A 27,451-nucleotide genomic window follows, 5' to 3' on the forward strand; every position below is an offset into this window, starting at 1 on the left:
CGTGCCTAGTCAGTGCTGACTGAGGTATTTTGCAAGGGTGAAGTCTTTCTTACTCACTGCTCTGGTATGGTGCACATGTGCTACTGCTTTTAGTTCTCCCTATCTTGTTGCTTCGGATGTTGATTTATTATACCTGGGTAGTTATGACTATTTTCTACTCATCCTTGGATTTGCATAAACTGAACTGTTCATACCCTCTTCCCACGGACATTTTTAAATCCTGTGCTTCCTTGGAAGTTCTGCGCCATCCCTGATATATCCACCGAGGATCTCGTCGCAGTATTTGTAAGGGCGCGCTGTTCGCCTCCAGTAACAGTATCCCAGTATTAATTTCTTCACGTCGTTCATCATCAAAGACGGAATCCCGGTGTGTAAATCCACTAAATCTCTGTTCAGTTAAGTTGTCATCGTCAAATGCTGTAAGTGCTGTAAATACTGTGCCACGGACGGTGAAGATGGCCTTGCTAAATGCAAGGTCTTTATCAAACAAGTCATTTATTTTAAATTACTTTTTCATTACAAAGTCGCTTGATTTTTTATTTGTGACTGAGACGTGGCTGCAACAGAATTATTTTTTTTATCTCTTGGTGAACTTGCTCCTCCGGACTGTGAATTGTTTAGCACTCCAAGGCATACTGGTCATGGCGGTGGTGTTGCTACTGTTTTTAAAAGTCTTTTTAAAAACAAAAAATGGCACTCTGATGTGTACTCCAGCTTTGAGGTACAGTTAATAAGAATTGATATAGGGGGCCCTGTGCTATGTGCACTGGTTTACAGGCCTCCAAAATACAACAAAGGTTTTATTCAACAATTCTCAGAGTTTCTTGCTGATATCGTGTCTCATTGTGATAGATTGTTGATTCTAGGAGATTTTAATATTCACCTCTGTTGTCCATCTAAACCCTTGGTGAAAGAGTTTTTACTCCTGATTGATTCCTTGAATCTGTCACAATTTGTGTCTAGCTCTACTCACAATTTGGGTCATACATTAGATTTAGTGTTGTCGTATGGCTTCCCAATAACAAATTTGAGAGTGATTGATGCTGCCTTTTCAGACCATTTGCCAATTCTGTTTGAATTTGTCAGTGTTTCCACCACCCCTACTTGCTCTCAGTCTGTAAGCTACTCTCGTTTTATTCAGCCACTCACTGCTAGTTTATTTTCAGAGCACTTTCTAGCAAACTTTGCAGGTGCCGCCTCTTTCGACAAATTAAACACGGAAGAGATGTTGCAGGTTTTTACTAATTCCTGTTCCATTTCTATTGATTCTGCTGCTCCCCTTAAACCAAGGAAAGCGAAGAGAAACAACATTTCTCAGCCTTGGTTAAATGCAAACACCCGTGCTCTCAGACAGGAGTGTTGTAAGGCAGAGCGAAAATTGAAAAGGGACAAACTCCAAGTCTCATATCAGTGAGAAAATGGGCGTGTTTAGCTAGTTATCAGTCAAAGAGGCTAAGTTTGAATTCTTTTCTAAACTGGAAAAGTGGGTGGGTATTCAGGGTACCGCTCTGCAGTGGTTGGCCTCTGATCTTAAAAATAGAACCTTCTCAGTGAATATTGGGAATTTTTTTTCCTCATCGGCTCCTTTGTTATGTGGCATGCCCCAAGGTTCCATCTTAGGCCCTCTTCTCTTTTCACTATGCATGCTTCCTTTGGGAGCCATTTTTAAGAAATATAAGATCTCTTACCACTGTTATGCTGACGATACACAGTTTTATCTTCCAGCAAAAACTGACGACAGTGGCTCTTTGGATGTGCTTGACGACTATTTAGAGGAGATAAAAGGTTGGATGGCTGATAACTTTCTACAATTAAACAAAAGCAAAAGTGAAATTTTGATTTTAGGTCACTCTAGATATTCATCTGATTTTAATTTAGGGTCCCTTTCCGCTAGTGTTCAACCCTATGTAAGAAATCTTAGGGTTTAATTTGACTCGTTTCTTAAATTTGATAAACAAATTAGTACAGTGGTAAAGGGGAGCTTTTTCCATCTTAGATCCATTGCTAAATTGAAACAATTGTTGCCTCATAAAGACTTGGAGACTGTAATACATGCTTTCATAATATCTCACTTGGACTACTGTAATTCCCTTTATTGGGGACTGCCTCAATCGGCGATTTCTCGCTTACAAACTGTCCAGAATGCTGCAGCGAGGCTTCTTACTGGAACAAGAAAGAAGGATCACATTTATCCAATCTTTACATTGGCTTCCTGTATATAGCCATTTATGTGTACAAGGCGCTAGCGGGCCTTGAACAAAAATATATCAGTGACCTTCTGATTGCTTATTCTCCTCAAAGAGCTCTTAGGTCCAGTAATCAGTTTCTTTTAACGGTCCCACGATGTCGCTGTAAAACCAAGGGTGGCCAGGCTTTTTAAGCTGCAGCCCCGAAACTTTGGAATAGTCTGCCTGTAAATGTGAGACTCGCTCCTTCACTAGCTACTTTTAAGTCTGCTCTTAAATCGTATTTGTTCTCCCTGGCTTTTGAATAATGCCTGCTTAAGGCTCGGTTTTTTTTTTTTTTTTTTGATGTATTTGTATTTTTATTTGTTGTACAGCACTTTGGTGCAACTCTGTTGCTTTTAAACGTGCTATAGAAATAAACTTTGACTTGACTTGACTATTACTGTATCCCAATTTACACACTATACACTATGCACTTATACAAGGCAAGGCAAGGCATTTGTCATTAATAATCAGAGTCTGATAGCCCCTCCCCCTTCCTGACGTAATTATAGCTGCGCAGTTGAGTGCATGAAGTGTCCAACATTCCACATTTTGTTTTTTTGTTTTTCCAGTTATTTAAGTGCATCATCCGGGTATTTAAAGTGCACTCTTTCTTTTTGGAATTTTCATTGTGAATGCATTACTCGCACTATTCATACTACAAAATGTCATAGAATAGTACATAAGTACGCAATTTGGGATACACGTTATATATATATATATATATATGATACTAAAATAACACTGACTGTGATTGTTTACAAATGAGTAAAAGTTACAATTAGCAAAATTTGTTTCATTTCCTCATGGAAACAACACTAAGCTAATTGTATTTTGTAATTACATTTTCTTGCATTTCACACAGAATCATTCAAAGCTTTGTTTCTTTCTGTTGGTTTGTGTTACTGTGATGAGAGTCAGATGAAATGAAAGACTTTTGTTTCACACAGGAACTGTTCCTGATGTTCTTCCTCGTAGAAGATCAAGCAGAAGCCTACCTCCTGAGAGTAATTCTTTATATAGATGAACAAATACATGAAGAGGCAACGAGTGTGTGGATATTATTTTAATTTTGTTCAACAATGCGATATTGGATTAAGATCAATATCTTTGCATCATAACGTGTTTTGTGTTTCAGTGAGCGATCTGAGGGTTGTTCTTCTGGGGAAGAGTGTGTTAGAAAACAGTGCTGTGGGAAACTTTATATTAGGACGAGCAGCGTTTGATGATGAAGCTCCTCCAGATGTTGTAGAGAGAGTCAGAGGAAGAGTGAAGGACAGGCATGTGATGGTCATCAACAGTCCTCGGCTGCTCCAGACAAACATCTCAGATCATCGGCTCACACAGATAGTGAGAGAGTGTATGTATCTGTCAGACCCAGGCCCTCACCTTATAATTCTGGTCCTTAACCCTATCAGTGTTCGACAGAAGATGAAGAGCGTGTGAAGAAGGTGCTGGATGCTCTCTCTGAGCAGGTTTTTCAACACACCATGGTGCTCAGCACAGAAGAGACCAATGAAACCAATGACATCCTACAGAAACTCATTCAGAAATGCTTCAACAGACACTTTAGTCTTCAGAGGAGCAGTTCTCCTGACGACATTCTGCAGACATTTGAGGACTTCGTGCAAATGAATGCTGGACGTCACCTGGTTTGCAATGAAGGTTCACAGTATTTCACAACAAACCAACAGGCCAGAGCAAGATGTGAGTGTGACAATATGTTATGTTTCTAGTGATAAATTAACTACAATAATAATCAGTTATACAGTAGGTTCTTTAGATTCAGTTTAATGTTCTTCGCACTAAGAAAAGGTTCACTGAAAGGTTCTTTGGGGAACAACAAAATAGCTATTCAATGGCATTACTTTTCACTCTTAAAAATAGCTCTAAACAGCACCAGTTCTTTGTCTTGTATTAATAGTACAACCCTTTTTATAACGTTCCATAAAGAGCAATACAATGCTGTTGATGATTTCCACCTCCTAGTTGATGTGCTAAGACATTACATTTCTGCTGTAATGTCTGAGATCAGCAGAATGTCTGAGATCAGCAGGAGATTCAGTGTCAGCACTTTTCTATTAAATGTGGACGTAAAGTTAAATGAGGAATCTTAGTGCTGATATTTGCACAAATTTGGTGACAAGTCATCTGAACTTTTCTACATTACACAGTTCCCTAGTCAAGAATACAGGAGGAGCTTATCCCAGGTGAAAAAAGGGCATTTCCATAATATGCTTAAACTGAACTTTCTTCAGTTAAGCAAGGAGAAAACTGAAGTCATTGCATTTGGAAACAAAGATGAAGTTCTTGTAGCGTCTGCGTAAGCTCATTGATGGTTGATTACACTTGGTTTTAAGAGACCCTTTTAGCCTTTTGACATCTGCATATAAATTACTGACCTGGCCTCACCATTTACATTTATATGGGTGCTAAATTGCCAATGGTTTTTCCCCACTATCAAAAACAGGCTAAGCAGATCACCTCTCTGGTCTCCATATCAAACTTCAAACACATTCAGAAGAGGAGTGAATGACAGCCACAGCTTTCAGTAATGACCCTCTGTGACTTACCCTCTTTGTGGAGGGCGTCAATGTTCGTCTTCTGGATCATTGCCAAGTCAGCAGTCTTCCCCATTATTGTAGTTTCAAAGAACAAGAGATACCCAGAATTTATACTGTAGAGATGGTCATTAATTGAAACTCAAATGTAAATATTCTAATATTTTGAGATACTGATTTTTGGCTTTCATGAGCTGTAAGCTCTAATCATCAAAATTAAAACAAAAAAAAACTTTTGAAATGTTTTACAATACATGTAATGAATCTAAAATATATGAAAGTTTCACTTTTTGAAATAAGTTACAAGAAAAAATTAACTTTTTCACGATATTCTAATTTTGTGAGATGTACCTGTGTTTGCTGAACTATGGGAGTTTACAGTAAGAGTTGCTGATGCCTTGTTGATTTTGAACAAGTGATTTGTTTGATTAATAATAACATTATTATTTTTTGGGCTCTACATTTTTTAGTATTTAGATGCTGTTATTGACTGGCTAAACATAATATTTTGTGAATCTGTTGGTGTTACAAATTATTTATTTTAAATAAAAAATAATAGTAATAGTAGTAATAATAAACAGAACTCCTCTATATTCCACTTTCAAGATCAGTGATAGTGAGGACAGACTCTGCCATCATTATAAACGGAGAGAGAGGTGAGTTAACACAAGCAGACTGTAAATCATGACTCACTCTGAATGTGTCCATCAATCAGTGACTTTTATTGAGACAGCAGGAATGTGTGTGTGTGTGTGTGTGTGTGTGTTAATGAGGGCGAGATTGTTCTGGATTCTGAGTGGGCAATTGTAATAGATTCAGCAAAAATGCACTGCATAGATCTGCAAAGTACAGAAAAGCCAACCAAACAAAAAAAAACACAATTACTTGATTAAACTTTCCCAAACAATAGCACAAGAAACACTTTCACACTCCTGTCTCCCGAGCATCAGTAAACACAGCCATTACTTTACAAGTGTAAAAATGGAGAGTCTCAATCTGAGACAAATATGACAGATTCAGAGCATCGATACATTGATCCCTGTCAACTACTTTCCTTCCTCTTAGAAGGAAAATGAGCTACAATTTGAGTTACAACAGATAAATATTCTCAGGATTAACAGGTTTCACAAACCCTTGTAGGCTACACTCTTAAAAAAAAAAAGAAAAAGAAAAAAGCTGTCACTGTGGCCGAATCCTTTTAAAAGCTATTAATACCATATAAATACGAACATGTACACTTTAGGTACTAATATGTAACTTTAAGCTACTATTATGCACCCTTCAGGGGTAACCAAGGTACAGAAATATACCTTTCTAAAAGGTACCATACCCAGTGACTTTTTATTTATTTTTTAAGTAATCTGATTACGTAACTCGCGTTACTTTTAATGTGTTACCCCCAACACTGGCGATTTTCTCATCACTGTTATGTTATGTTTTTTTATATATATGTAGTACTATCTACTATATGCCTTACAGTAAACATAATCACTATTTAAAATAATGTGTTGAAAAAGTACGTTGTCAAGACTAGTTATTGTAATTTATTCAATATGCAGTCATTGTTAATCCTTTTTATCTTTTATTTAAAAAATTCACAAAAATCTTAACATTTCATTGGATAATAAGAATTTAAAATGGGGGGAAATATGACTGTATATATGCTGTATATATGTTTTCACTTTATTTTAATCAAAGGCACCCCCCCCCCCCCAAAAAAATAAAAAAATATAAAATATGTAATGTAATGGATTACGTTACTAATTACATTTTTGTCGGACTACAATTTGTCCCTTAGTTGTCATTTTCTGATAATATGGTAAATCTTTTTGTTACCATTGTGCATGAGAGGGAGAGTATCTCTGAACATCATGATTTGTGCTTCTTCTCTCGGCCTAAACTCGTGATGATGTGAGAGTCAGAGAACGCCGCTGCTGTAACCACGGCAACGCTTCCTCTCGGGCCATCGTGACGTCACTGAGGCACACGGCGACACCTGCGCGAGCACACACACGCACACACACAGAGAGAGAGAGAGAGAGCGGGGCTGTGGTCAGTCTGATCGTTGCTCCTCGCCATAGGTGAAGTCTGGGAATAAAAGCATGGAACTGGACACAGAGATGCGCTCTCTGAGCTCCGCCCCTGAATAACATCATCATCATCATCATCAGAGTCGGAGAGGAATAACTGGAGGGCACGAGAGAGGACGCACGCGGACTGTCAACCTGCTGCACGCGTCGCGCTCATCCGTCGCCTCTGAATGTAAGTCATAGTTTTCATTCATTCGGTCCGTGACTTTATCAATGCGTTTATTTGCTTTTATTAAACTGTTCGGAATTGTTACATTGCACATGATGCATCATTAGTGATTGCATGAGTATAAACAGATAAGATCAGAACTCACCTTCATAGATCCAGATTCATCATTCCGTGATTTTATGTTTGGAGATGTATGTCCTTTAATATTTGGTCCCATAGCTCAGAGATCATGAGAATGACAGGTCTGTTTCATGTCAGACAGACGGGATTATTCAGGTATGACAGCCATACCCCCCTTTAATAGAAGCATGATAAATGACAGCATTATTAGAAGTGACATTGCCATGCATGGAGAAACTGACTGATGCTGTTCACAACCTGAAATGACAAATCACTGGGAGAGAGAGATAAAAACAACGCCACTAGCATGAGTAAAGGCTTTAGAGACATGCACATATTCATTTCATTAACCAGCAAGTCAAAATATCAGACATTTACAAAATAACAAATTAATATCCATACTCATATTTCCCACTATATTGCAATTACAAGAAACAACAAATAAATACAAACATAACAAATAAATAAAGATAAAGACTAGGAGAAGAGGTAACATTTTACCAAATTACCCAACACGTCTCTATCTTTCTGCTACTACATTGTTGCTGGACTTTTTTTATCACTTTATTTTATCAGCCTTAAGCATAAATGCCTCAGTGCAATATACGGGGTAAATTTATTTAATATACTAATACAGTATGCATACATGTGAATAAACAACCTTTAAAAAAAAAATCAACCGACACAGCTGCCATTAATTTGTTCTGGTATTCAAATGTGACATAGATCTTAAAATAGACTATGAAAGTTCCATTCTTCATTTTTTTTTAAAGACAGTAACGAGTCCAAATTAAAATAATTCTGTGGCAGTCAGATTTATCAGTAGCATCAATGTGAATGGTTTTGAGCTCTTATTTGTGGTTATATAAGGTTCATGCTGTGTAATGTGCTGCGTCGGGCATGAGAGGGATGCAGGCATGCTTCTGACATTGTGCCGTTTCACTGTGACCTTGAAAATGCAGACGCAGCTAAGAGCAAGAACAAGTCAGCAATCGCAGATGCTCACAGATTCACACGCACAGACACACCTGACCTGGCAGCATATTGCGTCGGCTTTGTGTGGTGCGTGATTAACCCCTCACACTGCCCTCTCTCTCTCTCTGATTATTTTTCTCAGGCTAATATGAGGAAGCCTCCGGTGTGCTGAAGGACATCTGGATTTACTGTACAAGTAGCATTCTCAGCATGTGCTAAGCCCGACTGTAGCGTAACGAGAGAGCGTTGAAGCAGAGAGAACGGCCATGGCCTCTGACATCCAGCACCATCCGATTGTCTGCGTCTGCCAGCGCTCCTGGAAGAAACTCAGGCCTGCGCGGGTGCTTGGCCTCCTCGTTAGTCTCATAGCAATAAGTGCAGTGGCCTTGTCATGGCGAGCTACTGCTCAGTGGGAGGGGCTACAGAGCCACGCCCCACGCAGGACACTGCTCTCCACACACCTGGGTTACCATAGTAACGTCTTGGAGGACACACCCATAGCTATGCGCTCATCCGCGGAGTCAAACGAGAGTCAGGGGGACTATCCGACTGACCTGTTCAGTTTGGAGGAACGGCGGCACGGTGCTGTCGTGTTACACATGTTTGGCATGATCTACATGTTCATCGCTCTCGCTATCGTCTGCGACGAGTTTTTTGTCCCCGCGCTCACGGTCATCACAGAGAAACTCAAGATCTCTGATGACGTGGCTGGAGCCACCTTTATGGCGGCCGGGGGCTCAGCTCCTGAGCTCTTCACCTCCGTCATCGGCGTATTCATTTCCCATAGTAACGTCGGCATCGGAACCATCGTCGGCTCCGCTGTGTTCAACATCTTGTTCGTCATCGGAATGTGTGCCGTCTTCTCCAAAGAGATCCTGAACCTGACATGGTGGCCTCTGTTTAGGGACGTCTTCTTCTACACCGTTGGCCTCATCATGCTCATTGCTTTCTTCCTGGATAACTACATCACGCACTGGGAGAGTATCAGTCTGCTGCTGACCTATGCCACCTATGTGGTCTTCATGAAGTTCAATGGGAATGTAGAGTCTTTTGTCAAGGGCATCATTAACAGAAACCAGGTGGTAGAAGTGGAGGTCCAACGTGAGCCTCACGCAAAGGTGAGTTCCTTCCACTTACTATCCAACCATAGTAGAGTCAGGGGTACCCCCATTTGGGTTGGGGACTGGTTGAGAAGAAATTGGTCTAACCTGACCTGATTGTAGAGAGCGTTTTCCGAGCAGGAATACTGCAGTATCGGGACATATCACAATATCGGCATCCCAAACCCAAAGAGACAGGGTGTGGGACAGGGCCTTCAACTTCTGAAAACCCTGCTAAAAAATCCAGCAAAAACCAGCGTGGATTCCAAACTGGTCCAGGCTGGTTTATGCTGGTAAAGTGCTAGTCTTGTTGGTGGATCAGCATATCCATGCTATTCTCGAGCAAAATGGAGCTGGTGATGCTGGTTCACAGCATGGTCTTGCAGGGTTGAGTGTCAGAAGGCCAGCTGTCTGTACGCAAGTAGTGTTTTGGGGACAAACATAGCTTTTTTGCTTGCATATTTCTCTATTTAAAAAAATAATGATGTGAAGGAAAAACAAAAGGTTAAAACATATGATTTACTGAATTATAAAATAACTTTGTAATTTCTTTTGCTCCCTCTTCTGAAAGTAAAACTGAAAGTCTGTGCAATGCGAAAGGCCACGATAGGCTGTGATAAACCGCAGTCACACTAGACTTTTCATTCCATTGACTCCCATTCATACACATGTGACTGTGTCGGACTGGAAACGCAAGCCCGTGTGAAGATATTTCACATTTCGCTGTGTAACAAAGTTCAAGCTTGGTGAACTCTTGCCTGCGAATACGCATCACGTAATACCATGTGACCAACGGTAGATTGATACATCACAGCATGACCTTCGCATGACCTCTTATCTGAATTAAAAGAACAGGCATTTAAATCTGCTGCGCTGCAGGAAAGTGGAGTACATTGAATGATCTTACGATTTAGATGTATTATAATTTGCTATACAAAGGGACACGATAATCAGATAATGTGAAAGCTATGAAAGGCTATGATAGGCCAATTATGTGAAGGGAAAATGTTCGTGAAATACTGAAGCCAAAGATATAGTTGAAAAACGAATGTAACCACCACTAGTAGCTAGCGAAGAGAAACATATCAATTTTATGATCTCATGAACGATATAGCTGTTGGATCAACCTGATTTGAATAACTGAATGCTTTGTCTTGAACACAAAGAATGTTCTTGCACAAACCCATTCTAAACCCATCTGCCACAAGTGCATAAAACAACATAAATACTTATCATGGTGTAGGTTGATGTAGAGATAAAGACAGATGCTGAAGAGACAAGCAACCGTGTTTTTGATAACAGGCCCGGAAAGACTTGATGAAAGTTTTTTGTGAGCGTTCAAGCGAAAATATAATTTGATGATTGAGACACGAGCAGTGTCGGTGTTCTCGGCGGGCACTCGGAATGACAACAGACATGAACTCATTCGCTCATCCGCCTTGAAAACGCCAACATCTCTATATTGTAGCAATACGACCGAGCAACCGCAAACATTTGCTGCGACACCAGTTCGTTGCACGTTACCAACGAGACGGCGTGCATCTTGGAAGGAATGTCAAACTCGCAATCTTTCGCAGAAAACAAACTTCAGACTATATGCCAGTAACCCCGGGAAAAGTCGGGCAATAAGTCAGGTGACAGCTTGCCTTACTGAGCCGTGAACGTCAGCATCATCGACTGCAAAAAATGAAACAGAGAGTTCAGTGCTTATATACTCAGGTTGTTAAGTAGTGATTGGCCACACCAGTTAGTATGAATGATGTGACATTTAGTGTTCCTGACAGAACCTGCGCTGACGCTTTCACTTCTCTGGTAGGATATTGATTTCATCTAAGGCTGATGATACACGGGGCAACTTTTTGAGCAATGTTGCCGTCAATGGAAAACCAGGTGAGATACAGGACCCACAACCGATCTTAAATATCCAGACACAAATTTGTTACCCATTCTCAATGGGAAAGTGCCCAAGCAACATTGTTAAAAAAAAAGTTGCCCAGCAAAATTGCTCAAAAAGTCACCCCGTGTATCATCAGCTTAACGCTGTGTGGCTGTAAGTCGTAGTTTTTGTGTTTCTGCTCTCCTATTTTTCTTTTCTGTTCTTGCTTTTCCTTTTATCCTCAGTGATTCTGCTTGTTAACTGCAAGTGTCATCACTAATGCTCAGTCATCACTTGTAGAGTGAATGTACTTTATTTCACTAACTACAACACTGCTTCAGTGTTATTTTTACTCTCTATAGATCAGGACCATATGAAAACTGAGCAGTGTTTGGGAAGTCGTGGCCTAATGGTTAGAGATTTGGACTCGTAATCCAAAGGTTGCGGGTTCGAGTCTCGGGCCGGCAGGGATTGTAGGTGGGGGGAGTGAATGTCCAGCGCTCTCTCCACCCTCAATACCACGACTGAGGTGCCCTTGAGCAAGGCACCGAACCCCCAACTGCTCCCCGGGCCCACTGCTCCGGGTGTGTGTGTGTGTGTGTGTGTGTTCACTGCTGTGTGTGTGCACGTTGGATGGGTTAAATGCAGAGCACGAATTCTGACTATGGGTCACCATACTTGGCCGTGTGTCACTTCACTTTCACTTTTTTAACACTGGGGATTTTACTGTGTAAACATGTAACCAGCAACATGTGCTTTTCTTTATTTAATTATTTATTTTAAAAATAATTCGAAAATTGCCTTGGTCTTTAACTATGGGCACACACTAAGAAACATGATATGTAACACATACACTTTTTTCACTTTAGAGTTAACCAGTTTTGTTGTGGTCTTGCTGGGATCATACCAGCACCCAAAAGACAACAAATGCCGGTCCATCAGCACAACAGCATCCCAAGCTGGTCCCAGCATGCAAAACATACCTTATGCTGGTCCACCAGCATACCTGCTTACCGTGCTGTGGACCAGCAAACTAGTAACCAGCATCCCATGCTGCTCCCAACATGCAAAACATACCTTATGCTGGTGACCAGCAATGCTGGCTTTTTCAGCAGGGAAAGCAAAAGCATGCCTCTCACAAAGCACACCAGCAGAAACAGGGCTATAAAATGCTGTCCTGCATTTGTTTGTTGTTGCTACTACAGTATATGACTCTCCCTCACGCTATTAAGTGCAGATCTAAACAATCACCAGAAACACTTTTGTTATAGAAAGCAAGTAATCTGTTTTTTTTTTTCAGACCACAAGGTAATACAAACTTTAAAAACAGAAGAGGTCAGGGATTGAAACGTTATTTTGCTGAACAGTGGGATTTGGAGGAGGACAGGCCAGGATTGAATCGATCCTCTGTATGAGTTCATTAGGATGACGAAGAGCCATATATATTCTAAACACACAATACTGGACCTGAATCAGCCCTCAAATGTTGCCAGGCAACAGGCAGATGTTGTCTTTATGGGATACACGTAGACACATATACACATGTTCATGCGGGACTGTGAATATAGTTTTCCTGCAGTTCTCTTTGTTTTGGTTGTTCATGAAGGCATAAGCTCTTCATTTGTGATGCAGTACTCATGGATGCATCTGAAATAATCCTGCAGGCTTTATGTACCATAATCCATTTCTCTCCGCTACTGCAACCAGGCCTCGATTAACAATAATCATGATCTAATACCGTAGTTTAACTTTTAGCCTAATCCCTAACCCCTGCAGCTTTCAAAGCATCCTCAAGCACGGCTAAAGACGATTCCCAATCTCCAAAGGATGTTCCCTAAAAATTGTCTGCTTTGCATGGTGCTTCATTAAAGGGGTGGTTGACTGCTGTATTAAGGCTTTAATTAGGATAAAACCCTATATTAAAAGCTAACAAAAGGAGTAACACTTACAAATAACAACGTATCTAAAAGCATGAACCAACAACAAACAAAAAAAACAGTACCATACCAGTAAAAGCCATGCTTGCACAGGTTCTGCACGATCCTCTTCACTAATATCCTCTGCGGCTCATTCGGGCTCAAACTGATAAGCAATAGGTTGTTTGCAAACACGTGATTCTGATGATTCGTGAAATGCAGCTGGAGGGCAGGAAGTAATTTTTTCTCCATAGGAATCAGTAGCAGAAACTCAAGATGCCTGTGTTTTGCGTTGTTTATGAATGCTCAAATCGGTCAAATGGAGAAAACACAAGGAGATGTTAACATGTACGAAAATGTGTTGTTCATAAGGAGGGAAAAGTCAAGAAATTGACTGAAAAACGCAGGAAAAAGTGGCTTGTAAACCTGCGTCTGCGGTTGGGAGGAGCCGATTGGATAATGCTCGTGTGTGGAAATGGTTAAGATAAGATATAATAATATATTAATAAATAGATACAAGGTGACCCAGTCCGAATTCACTCAATGCTAAACGCCACACATAGACACGATGTAAATAATATATTATTTGCAGTTCAGAGAGCTTCACTGATTATAAGGAACTGTGAGATTGCGATAAACAGCATTAGTGATTACATGGAAGCGCTATTTGCTCGTTTTCTAGGCTATAATCAAATCAGAATTTAAATAAAAGTTGTTTTGCGTGCTGCTAACAGGACCCACGGCCACAAACCCTGTACATGCAGCAAAGTTTCAGGAGTGACATATATCCCATATCCCTCATATAAATACTGGATTCACTTTCGAAATAGCTTGTTTGCAGTCAGCGTAAGTTGCTTAGCCTATATCCACCGCTTCAATGGCATGCAAGTATTTCGATTTAGTACAAAAATCGCTCCTTTTGTGTTTTTCTGTTTATACCTTTCTATTGTTATAGCATCTAAACCAGTACAGTACGGACTTCTACGGAGAGCTCATCCGTTCTCTTTTTTCAGTCACTCCTGCATACAGGGTTTGTTGGTCCTAGCAGCACGTAAAGCAAAACTTATTCAAATTCTGAATTGTTTACAGCCTAGACAGCGAGTAAATAGCGCTTCTATATAATCCCTAAACAGCTGTCACTCACTTCAATTTATTGCAATCTCACAATGTTCTGTAATATTCGATGAAGCTCTCTGAACTGCAAATAATATCTTATTTACATCATGTGGCGTTGAGTGAATTCGGACTGTCTCACGCTGAATGCTTGAGGTGGCAGCCTTGGATTATCTATTTATATCTGTATTAATATCTTAATATATTAATATTGTATCTTATATTAACTATTTCCACACACAAGCATTATCCAATCGGCTCCTCCTGACCGCATACGCAGGTTTACAAGACACATTTTCCTGCGTTTTTCAGTCAATTTCTTGACTTTTCCCTCCTTATGAACAACACATTTTCGCACACGATAAAAGCTCCTTGTGTTTTCTCAGTTTGACCGATCTGAGCATCCATAAATAACGCAAAACACAGGCATCTTGAGTTTTTGCTACTGATTCCTATGGAGAAAAAAATACTTCCTGCCCTCCAGCTGCCTTTCGCGCCACAGCAATGACGTCATGTGCAAACAACCTATATAGACGACGCCATTGTTTACAATACAACACCAGAGGACATGCCACTGAGCTGAGGGGCGGGACATTCAGGACGGTTTAGCCAATCACAACACACTGGACCAGCTAACCAATCAGAGCCCATTACGTATTTCTGAGGGAGGGGCTTTACAAAAACCAGGAACTAATCGGGACATTTATCAGAGAAGGGACAGAGAGGTGTGGAATAAAGGTAAATTATGTGAAATATAATGCTTTTTTTTTTAAAAACGATGCTTGAACACATGTTTGACTGCACCCTATAAACACAATTAAGCCTAGAAAAAAAACAGTCAACCACTCCTTTAATCCCAAAAGTGTTTTGGGATTCAAGCAATATTCTTTCAAATTTACAGAAGAATTGTGCTACCTGCAAACGATAGCTAATCTAAAATGAGACAAAATAGCAGCTGGGTCATTCTATGTCAAGTCAACCAGAGGTCCCTGGCTCACATTTTTATTTTGCTATAATTTTTTTCCCTATACAATTGTTTTAATAGAGGGAAACAAGATTTATTTTATTCCTCAGACATTCTGCTTTAAATAGAGTAAGTATCAGCTGCATACAAAGTGACCAACATTTGGTTTTCAACCACTGACAATGGGTAATATTCAACAATCTGAAAAAGGAGCCTCAGTGAGATCCCCATATTTCTGAGGCTGAAAGATGTAGGCCCTTGAAAATGAAGATTCCCAAAGAAAAGTATATTGAGAACTAGAATCTAAAATCATATTGAGATATCTTTAATAGTTCTTGAGTTATAGGCACGCAAAACTTGGAAAAAGAATACTTATGGCACTTATTTTGACAGAAGAAAGCGAGATATATCTCTAGTTTCTACATTATTTGGTCTTCAGACATTCCTCTTTAAAAGAAAATAACTATCATATTTTTGCGACCCACATTTGGTTTTTCACCACTGAGAATGTGTATATTTAACAAATTACTCCTGTAGCCATATTGACATTCAAATATCCCTGGAACCGAAACATACAGGGCCTTAAAAATGAAGATGCCAAAAGGAAAGTTTGTTAAGACCCAATATCTAGAAGGGCATTAATAATACTTCTTGAGTTACTGGCATGCAAACTTTGGAAAAACAACTTGAAAAGTGCTGTTTCCCCATTTTTGAATGGACATTATTGGCATTTAATGCAACAAAGATTGCTAAAGACTTATCAATCTCTGTCTAAAAATAACATTATGATGCTGTCTTTCTGAAGTCATTTTTACCCTCTTGTAATCTGGCTCTGAATCTCAAAATCATGGATTACTCCGTAAATATTAATGCCAGTCCTCTGTCGTGTGTGTCATGTGTTCCCTCCTCTTGTATCCATATTTGGTTTGTTTCATCTCCTTGTTAAATGTGATCATTAGTTAATTCTTGTCCAGCCGTGTTCGTCTCATTATCTATGATTATTCTGTATATTTATAGTCCTGTCTGTTCAGTTTGATTTGGTCTGGTCTGCTTGTTACTCCCCGGTGTTCCTGTCTGTATCAGCCTTGCCTTGCCTTGCCTTGCCTTGATGTCTTCAGTAAAGACTGTTATTTTGCGTTACACCCTCATCTGCGTGTTCCTTGTTCCTCCCTGCTGTGTGCACCGTGACAGAAGACCAGACCTAACAGTAAGCGGCGCCCCTTCACTCTGATTTGTTTTTTGGTTTTGAAAAGTCTGGGGGTTTTTTTTGTTTTTTTATGTTCCTGTCTGTTTCTCCCATGGAATTTTTTTTTTTGGGGGGGGGGGTAGAAGGGTTCCGGCTGGAGTGGCCAGGCCGAGGAATGAGGCCACGGCCACGAAGACCACCTGCCATGGCCTCCTGAGCTCCTAGCTCCGCCATGGTCCGTATGTCTGTTCCACTCTTGAGGTCCCCATTCTGTGTTCCTGTCCGTGTCTGTCCTGAGGGGCCTCCAGAGCGCCCCCCCCCCCCCCCCCCGGTGGAACTGTTAAGGCTGTTAAGTTACATCCTCGTCTGCGTTCCTTCCTGCTGTGTGCACCATGACATTTAATATTTTGGTTTTCATCACTATACATGTTTATCTTTCTTCAGAAAAAAAAACAATATTAGAAAAAGCTAAAATTTGAACTGGGGAAGTTGTTGAAATTTGGTTGATTTGACACAAAATGACCCAGGTATAAGAACACGTTTTTGCTTGGGCATTAAATAGGATGTATCTAATTAGTTACATTTGAACGGTCTGCACAAATTTGTGCTGTTTGCACATTTAACTCGAAACATCCACAGATTCAGCAAACTGGTTCCAGGATCAATGCTTCAGTTATTGCAATCACATCCTTGCAAACGCTGCTGGTTCATCACATGGCCTCAACAGCAGTTCACATACTCCCACATGATTGTAAAATTTGGTCAGCTATTTGAAATCTTGAAACCTGCAACCTTTGTGTTAGCAACTCAAGATCTTAAAGGAGTTGCATTATGCATGTCCCTGTTATATACATGCAAGAAACTGTTTTCAAAACTATGTCTGTTCTTGGCTCGGTTCCCACATTCAACATCTTCATGTGCATCATACTGTGAAAGTTTAGTGGTGTCCGAGCTAAGAGTCACATTCAAAATCACCAACGTCAAATTTAGCAGATAGGGGATTCTTTTACCCCTAAGGCCTTTTCTTTGAGATTTTGGCCCAAAGAATTCCTACACTGCCATTGTTGTAAGTGAACATGGATTAAGGCGACCAGGAGGAGTCTTGCGCTGCTGGATCTTAAAGGAGACCGTATTGCAGCGGTAGGAGATTGTTGGATTGTGGATTCATGTTCATTGCATCATTCTGTTCACAAGGGATTAAACAATGTCAAGTGTCTGCAAAGTCCTGCTGGGTTAAGCTGAACACAATTTGTCCTGTTGAAAGAAAGAACAAATCTTTGGAAATATCAAAGGCTCTTCGGCCCTCTGCTTGGATCTGCTGTTGTGTTTCGGATATGGTGGCTTAAGTGGGCAGGAGTCATGCAGGGTTAGAAAGCTTCATCTGGAAGTAAGAAATCTCTGTATGTTGATGTCAAAAACATGATATTAGAGATGTAATAAGTGCAGTAGAACAGCTGTATCTCACTGCGCCATTAGCTTAGGCTGATGTGTCAAGGATGGCCACCACTGTCTTTCTTCCACGCTAATTGATTTGACACTAGACAGGTCTCCATGGTGATATGAAGTGAGGTGAAGAGTTTGAGAAAAACAGCCTAACAAAAGGGAAGGAAAAAACACGCTGGTGCTCTATGAAGATGCTCGTACCGTGTTTTAATGGCGGTGTAACATGACTTAAAGGCAGTATTGGTATCACGAGTCATGTGATTGTAGTCCCAGAAACATAAATGCTGCCTCACTCGGTGGTCTTTGATGCCAACTCGGTGACTTTTGAACTCTGTAACTTTCAGAAATTAATATACTTGTGTTGTAGTTCAATTAAGTATTTCTATAGTATTTCTAAGCATTTTAAGGCTTAAGGTAAGCTGCAGGAACAAAAACTGATTGTAACTTATTTAGAATGAAGATTGGAAGCCGTTGTTTAGTGATAGATTGGCAGTTATCGTGCATCAAATTGCCAGGCATGATGGTATTTTTATTTTATTTTTTTAACCATAATTACAAATGTTGATATTGTACCAATTTCTGTAATCTTAGCAAACAGGAAGAATGGTTACTCAAATATTTTATAGCTAAATCCATTGCTAATACTGACTGATTTCTGTGCTACCACGCTCTTGGTCACTTTCCGTTACAGAAATCTGTTTAAGTTTTATTTTACTTTGCATTATTGCTCTTATTGCTAGCACTCTAGATTTCATGAGTCATCGCTCAAAATGTAAACTGCATTAATGTTGATATTTCTTTGTAACATGGTTAATGTATAGCCTAATTTACAAAGCTACCATGTAGGGGAGACTGAATTGTAACACTGTCAGTTTAAGCATCGACCTTATTAATATTTTAAGATGTAAGATGGCGACATGAAAGTAGAAATAACTCGCCTTCTGTCAGTCTTTTTAAATTAGTGTCATTTGCAGTTCTAACTAAATATGGATGATAAACTGTAAAATATCTAAGCAACTTTAAATCAAGATAAAATCTACTTGAGAAAAATGTATAAGATAATAAGAAATGTTGGCTAATAATTATTACTGTATGCGTCTTTGTTTTAAATGGTTTTAATTAATGTGATGTAGCAGATCTCAACTGCTTGATTGCTTGTCTCATGGAAAAATGTAACTATATTATCATACAGCTATAATATATACTAAATGCAACTACTGTATATGGCATGGAGATATTAAGATATTATAAACAGTACCATCATTTGTGAATGAATTGTAAATACAGTAATTGTAAATACACTGTAACTACAATAATGAATTGTAATATGTGTAATTGTTTTACTTTATTGTGATTCATTAATGCTTATTACACACATTTCTAACGTGATCCAATATACTGTAGCCTATATTTCCAGAACTTTATTATCAGTTTTATGAAACTGATCTTGTTGTAAGAATGTTGAGATATTTTACAGTAAATGTGTCATCTGATGCATTTTTACAGTGAGACAAAGGCATCCTTTTTGGCAGCATGTGTCATCTGCAGAACTCGGTAGGTTCTTTTCAGGGTTGAGAAAGTGAGAGCGAGGCTGATTTGCAGTGTGTTTTGTGTGGGTGTTTTGCAGAGAAATGCGATCATATGCAGGGAATTTAGAGAGTCTTCTGTTCTGTGCTGGTTCAGGTAAAGGACCTTTCTGTGAGATTTGTTACTGACACTCCGATTATCCCCAAGGATTTAGTCTTACATTGTGACAAGAGATGGAAATTAGTTTTGGAGGTATGACCTCCAAAAGCTGCCTGGTAAATCTGGATTTATCTCGAGTGCATAAATAAAATATAGCCTAGGAGTGGAGAATACTAAGATGGTTCCCGAGCATTCATCCACTTCCATAGTGGATTTATGAAATGATGAAGAAAAGTCATATAGCAATGTATCATAAAATGATTTTGATGTTTACATGTTTTCATAAGGCTAACATGCAAGGCTGTATTTTCATGTAAAAATACTATTTAGTAAAAATAAAATCACAAGTCTTTTTGCTTTATGCATCATCTTCCCGATACCGTAATTATTAACTACATTAATACAGTTAAAAAGGCTATCTAAATTGTTTGTTTTTACAATCTTTTGTTTGGTTATTATTATTATTAATTGTCATTTTGGACCATTTCTTAATAAATCCTTGGTAAACACAAGGTGTCAATGAAGTCTGTGTTGTAATTATGGTTACATGCATCTTTAGTCAGCATATAATCAGAACTGACCATACTTACTTATTTTTTAAATGTAAATGTGTATATTTTTGTAAATATGCTGGTCCCACTGCCAGAACCATCTAGCTAGTCTATTATTTTAAAACTGTCATTGATCCATTTCAGTGCATGTCAAAAGTTGGACTATTTTTATCCTGACATTGTCTTAAAAATGTGCCCCTATTGCCGTGAGATGCCTTCAGGCAGCAAACTTCAGTGTGCTTGGCTTTATATAGCACTAAAACACAAGAGATCTGCCTTACAATTGATTCCAGCAGAGTTTGATGTTCGTCTGTTACCCAAATGCCCAGAAAAAAAAAGAAATATACTAAAAAGCACATAAAACTGCTGTGTAAATAATCAACTGACTGTTTTGTTGAAAATTTTCAGTTCTGAAATATAATCAAATATGAAATATAAGAATATTATACAATAAATAATGTTATATACATATTCAACATTATTTATTCAGCATAGTTTTGCTGCTTGCTGTTTAAGTAAGGCTTGTTAAAATGCTTTCTAGATTTAAAGGGGTCATATGATGCGATTTCAAGTTCTCCTTTCTCTTTGGAGTGTTACAAGCTGTTTGTGCATAGATAAGATCCCGGAAGTTGCAAAGACTAAAGTCTCAAAACCAAAGAGATATTCTTTATAAAAGTTAAGACTCGTCCACGCCCCCCTAAAACGGCTCATTCCAACACGCCCCCACATGTCTACGTCACGATGTGGAGATATTTGTGTAATGCCGCACAAATGTTCACGCAAAGAAAGAAGCCGTGGTTTCAGTAACCGCAGTAGTGTTGATGCAGCTGTGTCAGGGAGACGCTGTGTGTTTCTATGTAAACACAATTTATTTGGCCTTCTGAAAGTAGATGCATTTAGGAATGATTAAGATTACTTACAACAGAACAGCACAACCCAGATGTTATCACAACGCATTTAATGGACGACCGTTTCGTGAACCTAGGAGAGGAGGTCATTGTGACTTTGCTATGACAATCTGGTGCTTCTGAATCAGCGACTGTAAGTTTTGTTATTAGTTTAAGTATTTGCTATTGACTGTTCAAATGTGGAGTTTTGCGTGTTGTGTGTGTGTGTGTGTGTGTGTGAGAGAGAGAGACAGGGTCACATCACAGTGGAGGCAGCTGTCTTAAGGCTTGTGTGCAAACACATACGAGCTTCATCACTGTGTCTGTCACACGACTCTGTTCCCCTTTCGGGCTTGAGCTCAGGGCCGGCGCCAAGGAGGGGCACTCGCGGGCCGTGGCCCCCGAAACGAGTTACTGTGCCCCACCACTTTCCATCCTCCCTCCTCCTTGCTGAACGCGATCGATTTTGAAAGCGAAAGTACCGATAAAACAGCGCACATAATGATCAAGACACTGAGACACAGATCGTCCGATCCTCCTTTTTTTTTACATTTATGCATGTCAACATAGTCTGTTACACTCAAATACACAAAATAATGATCTTTAAAAATGCATCATATGACCCCTTTAAAGAGGATTTTGGAAGAGCGGTGTGTGTCTCGCACTTTTCTGAATGCCTGTTATATAAACTTGTATTAATTTTTGCTGATTTTTTCATGTAGCTGCAGAGAGATGGCGAATAAGAGGTTTTTATCTTCATTTCCACTTCCTGGTGCTCAGACATCGGAGAATTCATCTCTATCAGTAATCCTCACATACTGTATACTCCCTTTGATTTTTACGCTTCCCACTTAAAAACACACATATGTTTTAGCTGTTCTTCACACAAACGTGTTGATTGCCTTAGAAGACGTCATATGGACTGCTTTTAGTTACTTGCCATTCTAAATCATGTATTACCTCAAAAAGAGCAGCTTGGGTATTATGCTTAACATCTTTATTTTTTGTTTAGAGGCATAGAGAAAATGAAACGAGACCAGAACAACATGAGGCTGAGTAAATGATCCAAATATCAAATGCTTCTCATTTGGTGACTCAGACAGTACATATGCACTGAATCCATTACCCTGATGTTGTTTTTGTCATGCTCTTCCATCTGCAAGTACATTAACACAGAGTGGAAATTTTGACTGTCTGTAATGTAAAGCTCTTCCGGCTCGGCTACAAGTGAAGGTGTGATGCGTTTGCTGGGGATTTTGTGATCCTTTTTTATTCGCTCTAATCTCCTTATTAACTAGCTTTGATCTGTCTCTTCTCATATTTGCGAGAGAGCTTGTGACACCTGGGTCCATGAGGGTGGGCAAATAGGTCATGAGTAGCCTTAACTACAGATTTTAAGGTTGTGTTTTAGTACCACATTAACTAGCAGAATCCAGTCTTTTATACCAGAAATGGATGGTTCTGGCAAATTACTTTTTTTTTTTTTTATGTGCGTCCATCCATCAATCATTGTGAATATGTGTAAATCTTGTGTAATTTTGTTTGGTCAGGTTTAGTAATATTTAATGCTATTAGGCATACACTGATTATATTCATTTGAGACTGATGTGAAAGTTATGTAATCTTTTGCATATTTGTATATATTATATACATTTGAGTGCTAATAATTTTGTAAAACACATGAACTGTATGCAGTAGCAAAATGCTCTACACTGTAAAAAATAAACAAAACAATTTACATTATGTGACATTGCAAAATTAATTAAATAAATAAATGAAAACATGTTGCTCTTCTGAATGGTTCTCTTCCAACTGCGAAAATCACTTTATTTATTTACTTACTTGCTTGAGTTAATGAAAAACTGTTTATTTGTTTGTTTATATTATTTATTGAAGTGTTAGAGCGGTCTAAGCATAAAGCCTTGGGGAACACCACATCACATCACATCAAGATTTACTGGCCACAGCTGACAGACAGTGTTGTTCGACACTGAACGTCTGGTTTATTATAGTGTAGTTTCTAATAATTTGGGTTTACAGACAAATGTGGTCTCTGGTTTAGGATAGGAGCAGGATTGGGTTTAAGCTTTGGATGATTTACGCTTCAGTAGCAGTTTACCGTATATCAGGCACTAAGTGGTCTTGATACTATCAACCCATAAATGTTAAAAATAACACTTCCTGTCCATATGAGACCAGTGAAAGCTTGACCCTGTAACCACACAAAGACCCTCAATTCACCATTGCTTCTGTTGCTCAAGTGTGTGTGTGTGTGTGTGTGCTCACCGTTGTCTGTGGACTTAATTACCACGCCTCCAGATCATTGTGCTGATATCAGCGCTCATCAGCATTAGAAGAGTGTCTGAATAGTAAATGTTAATGTGAAATAGAGATGCATATCAATATCTCTCTTAAATAAACATAGATTACTGCAATTGATGCATCCATGAAAAAAAAAAAGATGAGATTTTGTTCGGTCAGGTTTAGTAATATTTCATGCTGTTAGGCATAGACTGATTGCATTCATTTGAGGCTGATGTGAAAGTTAGTTTTTTTTTTTTTTTTTTGGCATATTTTCAAATTATTTTCATGTTTAAATTTCCATCCAAAAGTCCGTGGCCACTAATTTAATATTTTTTTTGTACATTACAAATCATATTATAAGCATGACTGAGTGAGTTGAATAATTGTGAAAAAATGTTTTTTTGTTTGTTTGTTTGTTTTTGCATTACAAATATTATGAGCATAACTTTCTGAGTGAATTTAATGAATTAATAAATTTAATATTTTTTCTTCATCACAAATTACATAATGTTTAACTCTGAGTGAACTGAAAAATGCACATGAATCTCTTTATATTTGGTATGCCTGCCTTTTATTTTCATGACAATATTTAGAATTTTCCTGAAGATTTTGAAATTTGTTGACTGTCAAGTCCTTAAAAAAACACTAATACCCTAATGATTTAAACCATCATGATGTTCCTTATTTTATATCGTCAGAAAGTCGTTTCAAATGCATTGTGCAAATTCACCCAGCAACAGCAAGTATTTCTTCAGCTGCAATCCCACAGCAGCAGTATCATATGATGCTTCAGTAAGGAAAGTTCTGCATCTCTGCTCTGCCTTCAACATTAGCTAATTCTCTAATCTTTTAAAATAGCTTTGATCGATTGAGCCTTGGGTTTCTGCCTGCAGCTCCTCACCTTCAGTCCTCGTCATGACTGACCTTGCCGCTCAGGATCAAAAACAGACTGACGGGATCTCCTTACATACATACACACATAATTACGCATTCACACAGCGGCTGACTGAGGCACCTCTTATATTATGGGATATTGTATTGTAGGAATGATGTCCATGTTCAACGGATCCATGATCAATGGATCTAGATTGTTTTTACTCATTATGTTGTCTATGAAATGCATGATAGTGGAAATTTCTCTGGCGTAAAAACACTTTCAACAAGTAGGGCACATTTAAATGTCTATTTACTTAAAAGCATTAGAGGCACAAATGAAGAATATTAGATTTGTTAGAAATTACCCTGAAGACTCTTGACCTTCCTCGCTGTAATCAGCATTGTGTCCCACATTTTGCATGCAACCCTTTTAACAGTCAATGCCGATATGAAGTCAATAAGACACAGAAACTTTGACTGACTTCCATACTGTGACGTATGTTCGAGTGAAACTGCTTATCAAACAAGAACAAAAACAGTGCAGGACTTTATATTATCCATCAGTTATTGATTAGATTGTGAAATGTGAGTGCTGCACACCAGAATAGATGCAGATCTGAATGCAACGTCAACGGAAAGAAGTGAGTCGTATCATATATATATATATATAGTTATGTGTGTGTGTGTGTGTGTGTGTGTGTGTACACAATATTTGGCTGAGATACAACTATTTGAAAATCTGGAATCTGAGGGTGCAAACAAATCAAAATACTGAGAAAATGGCCTTTAAAGTTGTCCTAATTAAGTTCTTAGCAATGCATATTACTAATCAAAAATGAAGTTTTGATATATTTACAGTAGGAAATTTACAAAATATCTTCATTGAACATGATCTTTACTTAATGTCCTACTGATTTTTGGCATAAAAGAAAAGTCAATACATTTGACCCATACAATGTATTTTTGGCTATTGTTTTAAATATACCCCAGCGTCTTAAGACTGGTTTTGTGGTCCAGGGTCACACATATATATATACATAAATTTTTTTAATTAGTGTTCATAATTTGAAGTATTTTAAATATTTCAATAAGTTCTTACATTCCTATTTTGATGAATCATCAGAGTTTGTTACATTTTCTTGAAATTGCATTTATTTAAATTTCCCCTCCTGTTACTCCAATTCAAATACCAGTTCAGCATCCTGTGGATTCAATGTCCAACTCGTGAATCAAAAAGGATTCTGAATTTCACCCGGTTCTCATCTTTTAGATTAGAGTATTATCTAGTATTTTGAATGAATAAATATGAATATGTATGTGTGCGTGTACATACAGTGGTCACAGTGTTGGAGTCGGTGGTGCTTTGCAGGTTAAAGCAGGTCTGATTGCAGTCAGTCTCTTTGATGAGGCTTGTGAAAGGCTAATTATCATAATGACTGAATTTACTCTATGAATGTTCTTTCAGCAACCTGCGATCATAATCACAGCCTTCACCAATTCTGTTTTGTTGGCCCTCATTCCATCTCCAAGGTGACCCTGACACACACACACACACACACACACACACACAGTCACTCCCACATCATGACCTCCTTAGTCAGTATGAAATTGACCCTATGTAATTACCGAAGTCTTATTTAAGATGTATTGTACAATTGATGTCAGTGTTTTTGTTTTTTTTGCAAGATGCTTTTAAGTAAAATACTTAATCTTCAATCTGTAATGCCTGCAATTAGTCAGCTCAGCTCTTATTATCAGCTTCACTTTTGATTCACATCTTCAAATCTTGCTCTGAGCCGCTTAGAGAAAAACGTAACTACATTTAGTTAAAATCCCTGAGCACAGCTGCACCTTTTATCTAGTTAATGGGCCTTTCGGTTACACATTACATTTACCAACACAAACTGGTGTTATAGCTGGAGCAGTGATTTGGTGTTTTGTTGATTACAGAGACATGCAGACATTTTTCTCTTAGTGGCTTATTTTGGGATCCTTCACTTAAATGAGGAGGCTCTCCTTTTTTTGTATTAAATGTTGGAGATTGATGATTTGGCTCCTTTGTGATTTGTCCTGAAATCCCCTGAAGGTGATGAAAGTGGCTGCTTTTGTAATTAGTTCTGCTTGCAGAAAAGTGGGTCAGTAATTAGCAAGTGGGGGAGGCTTCAGATTTACAGATTTATTTATTTATTAATTAATTTGTGCATTTATTAATTTATCTATTTTATTATGCTTTTTATGCATTTTTGTATTAATGCAGTTATTCGTTTATGAATGTATCTGTTTATTTATTTTTCTTTATGCCTTTATTTTTTCATTTATTGATTTTTGCATTTATTTATTAATGTTTATTATTATTATTATTATTTGTGCATGTATGCATTTATTTATGCATTTACAAATGTATCCATATATTTATGAATGTATCAATTTATGTTTTTATTCATGCATTTACCCATTTTTTGTCTGTTTATTTAGATAAGTGGAATTATATTGGAAATACTAGATAGAAGAAATAAAAAATAAAAAACCTTTAGTGTTCTCAACTCTCTGAATGCAAATAGATTTAAATTACAGTTGAATAAAGGTATGGAAATGGATGCTTATTTTTAAGACTCGCACGGCAGGTCTCTTCAGGCTGGTGATGAGTGAACTCTGTGCAGAGACTTGAGGTAAAAATTGATTTTCTCCTTTTAAAATGGCCTTCCAGGGCTCTATCTTGGAGATAATTTAGCCATAAGAGCTAATTTTAGAGTCTTCTTCATCATGATTGAGGTTCCAATGGTTCTACTTTACCTGCTGGACTGATGACCTTTCAGCTCGATGGTGCTTTGTTGCAGTTTGTTGGATTGAGAACACTGAAAGGATGCAGTTTATAGCTTTCTCTGACAAGAACAACACACTTCATGAGACCATCTGACTGTAAAACCGTTCTTGATAGAACTGGATTAGAGTAGATTGAACCACGTTGCTCCAGGCTGGGCCGGATTGACTGTGTTATTGTTTGAAGTGTCATTAGCTGTTGGCTGTGGTAGCATGTTTTTACTCAGATCTTGGAAAGTGCCGATGCAGTAATAGTCATTTGATGTTTAGAGGAAATATGTTTTCCCAGGACACACTTGGCATCATCAGAGGTTGCACAGTCAGTGAGGTCATATTCAATAACATGCATTTAGTGAGGTCACAGCACTTGGTGAGGTCAGAGGTAGGGATGGGTATCGTTGACATTTTACCGATACCGATACCGGTACCGCTTATCGATACCGGTACTTATCGATGCTGTTTGGTGCAAAAAGATATGATGTGAAAAGTCGTTGAAAATTTCAAGTTATTTTATTACTGCTGAACATAAGCAACTGTATTAAAGTTCTTCAGTCAGGAGCAGAGAGTTATTTTTCAAGCAGCGGTT

At 38.5% G+C, this 27,451-nt stretch overlaps 1 protein-coding gene across 1 annotated transcript in view; it reads left to right on the forward strand.

The window, feature by feature from the left end:
- Positions 1–8,409: 8,409 nt before the first annotated feature.
- Positions 8,410–27,451, forward strand: part of LOC306870474 (sodium/potassium/calcium exchanger 2-like) — a gene marked incomplete at both ends in the record, with an annotated part of 39,048 nt that continues 20,006 nt past the window's right edge. Inside the window, one exon of the mRNA XM_079417786.1 lies at positions 8,410–9,261. Within this exon, the coding sequence (XP_079273912.1) occupies positions 8,410–9,261 (852 nt within the window). The remainder of the gene's footprint in view (positions 9,262–27,451) is intronic.

Source organism: Barbus barbus (genome assembly GCF_936440315.1).
Source record: "Barbus barbus genome assembly, chromosome: 1".
NCBI classification, from domain to species: domain Eukaryota; kingdom Metazoa; phylum Chordata; class Actinopteri; order Cypriniformes; family Cyprinidae; genus Barbus; species Barbus barbus.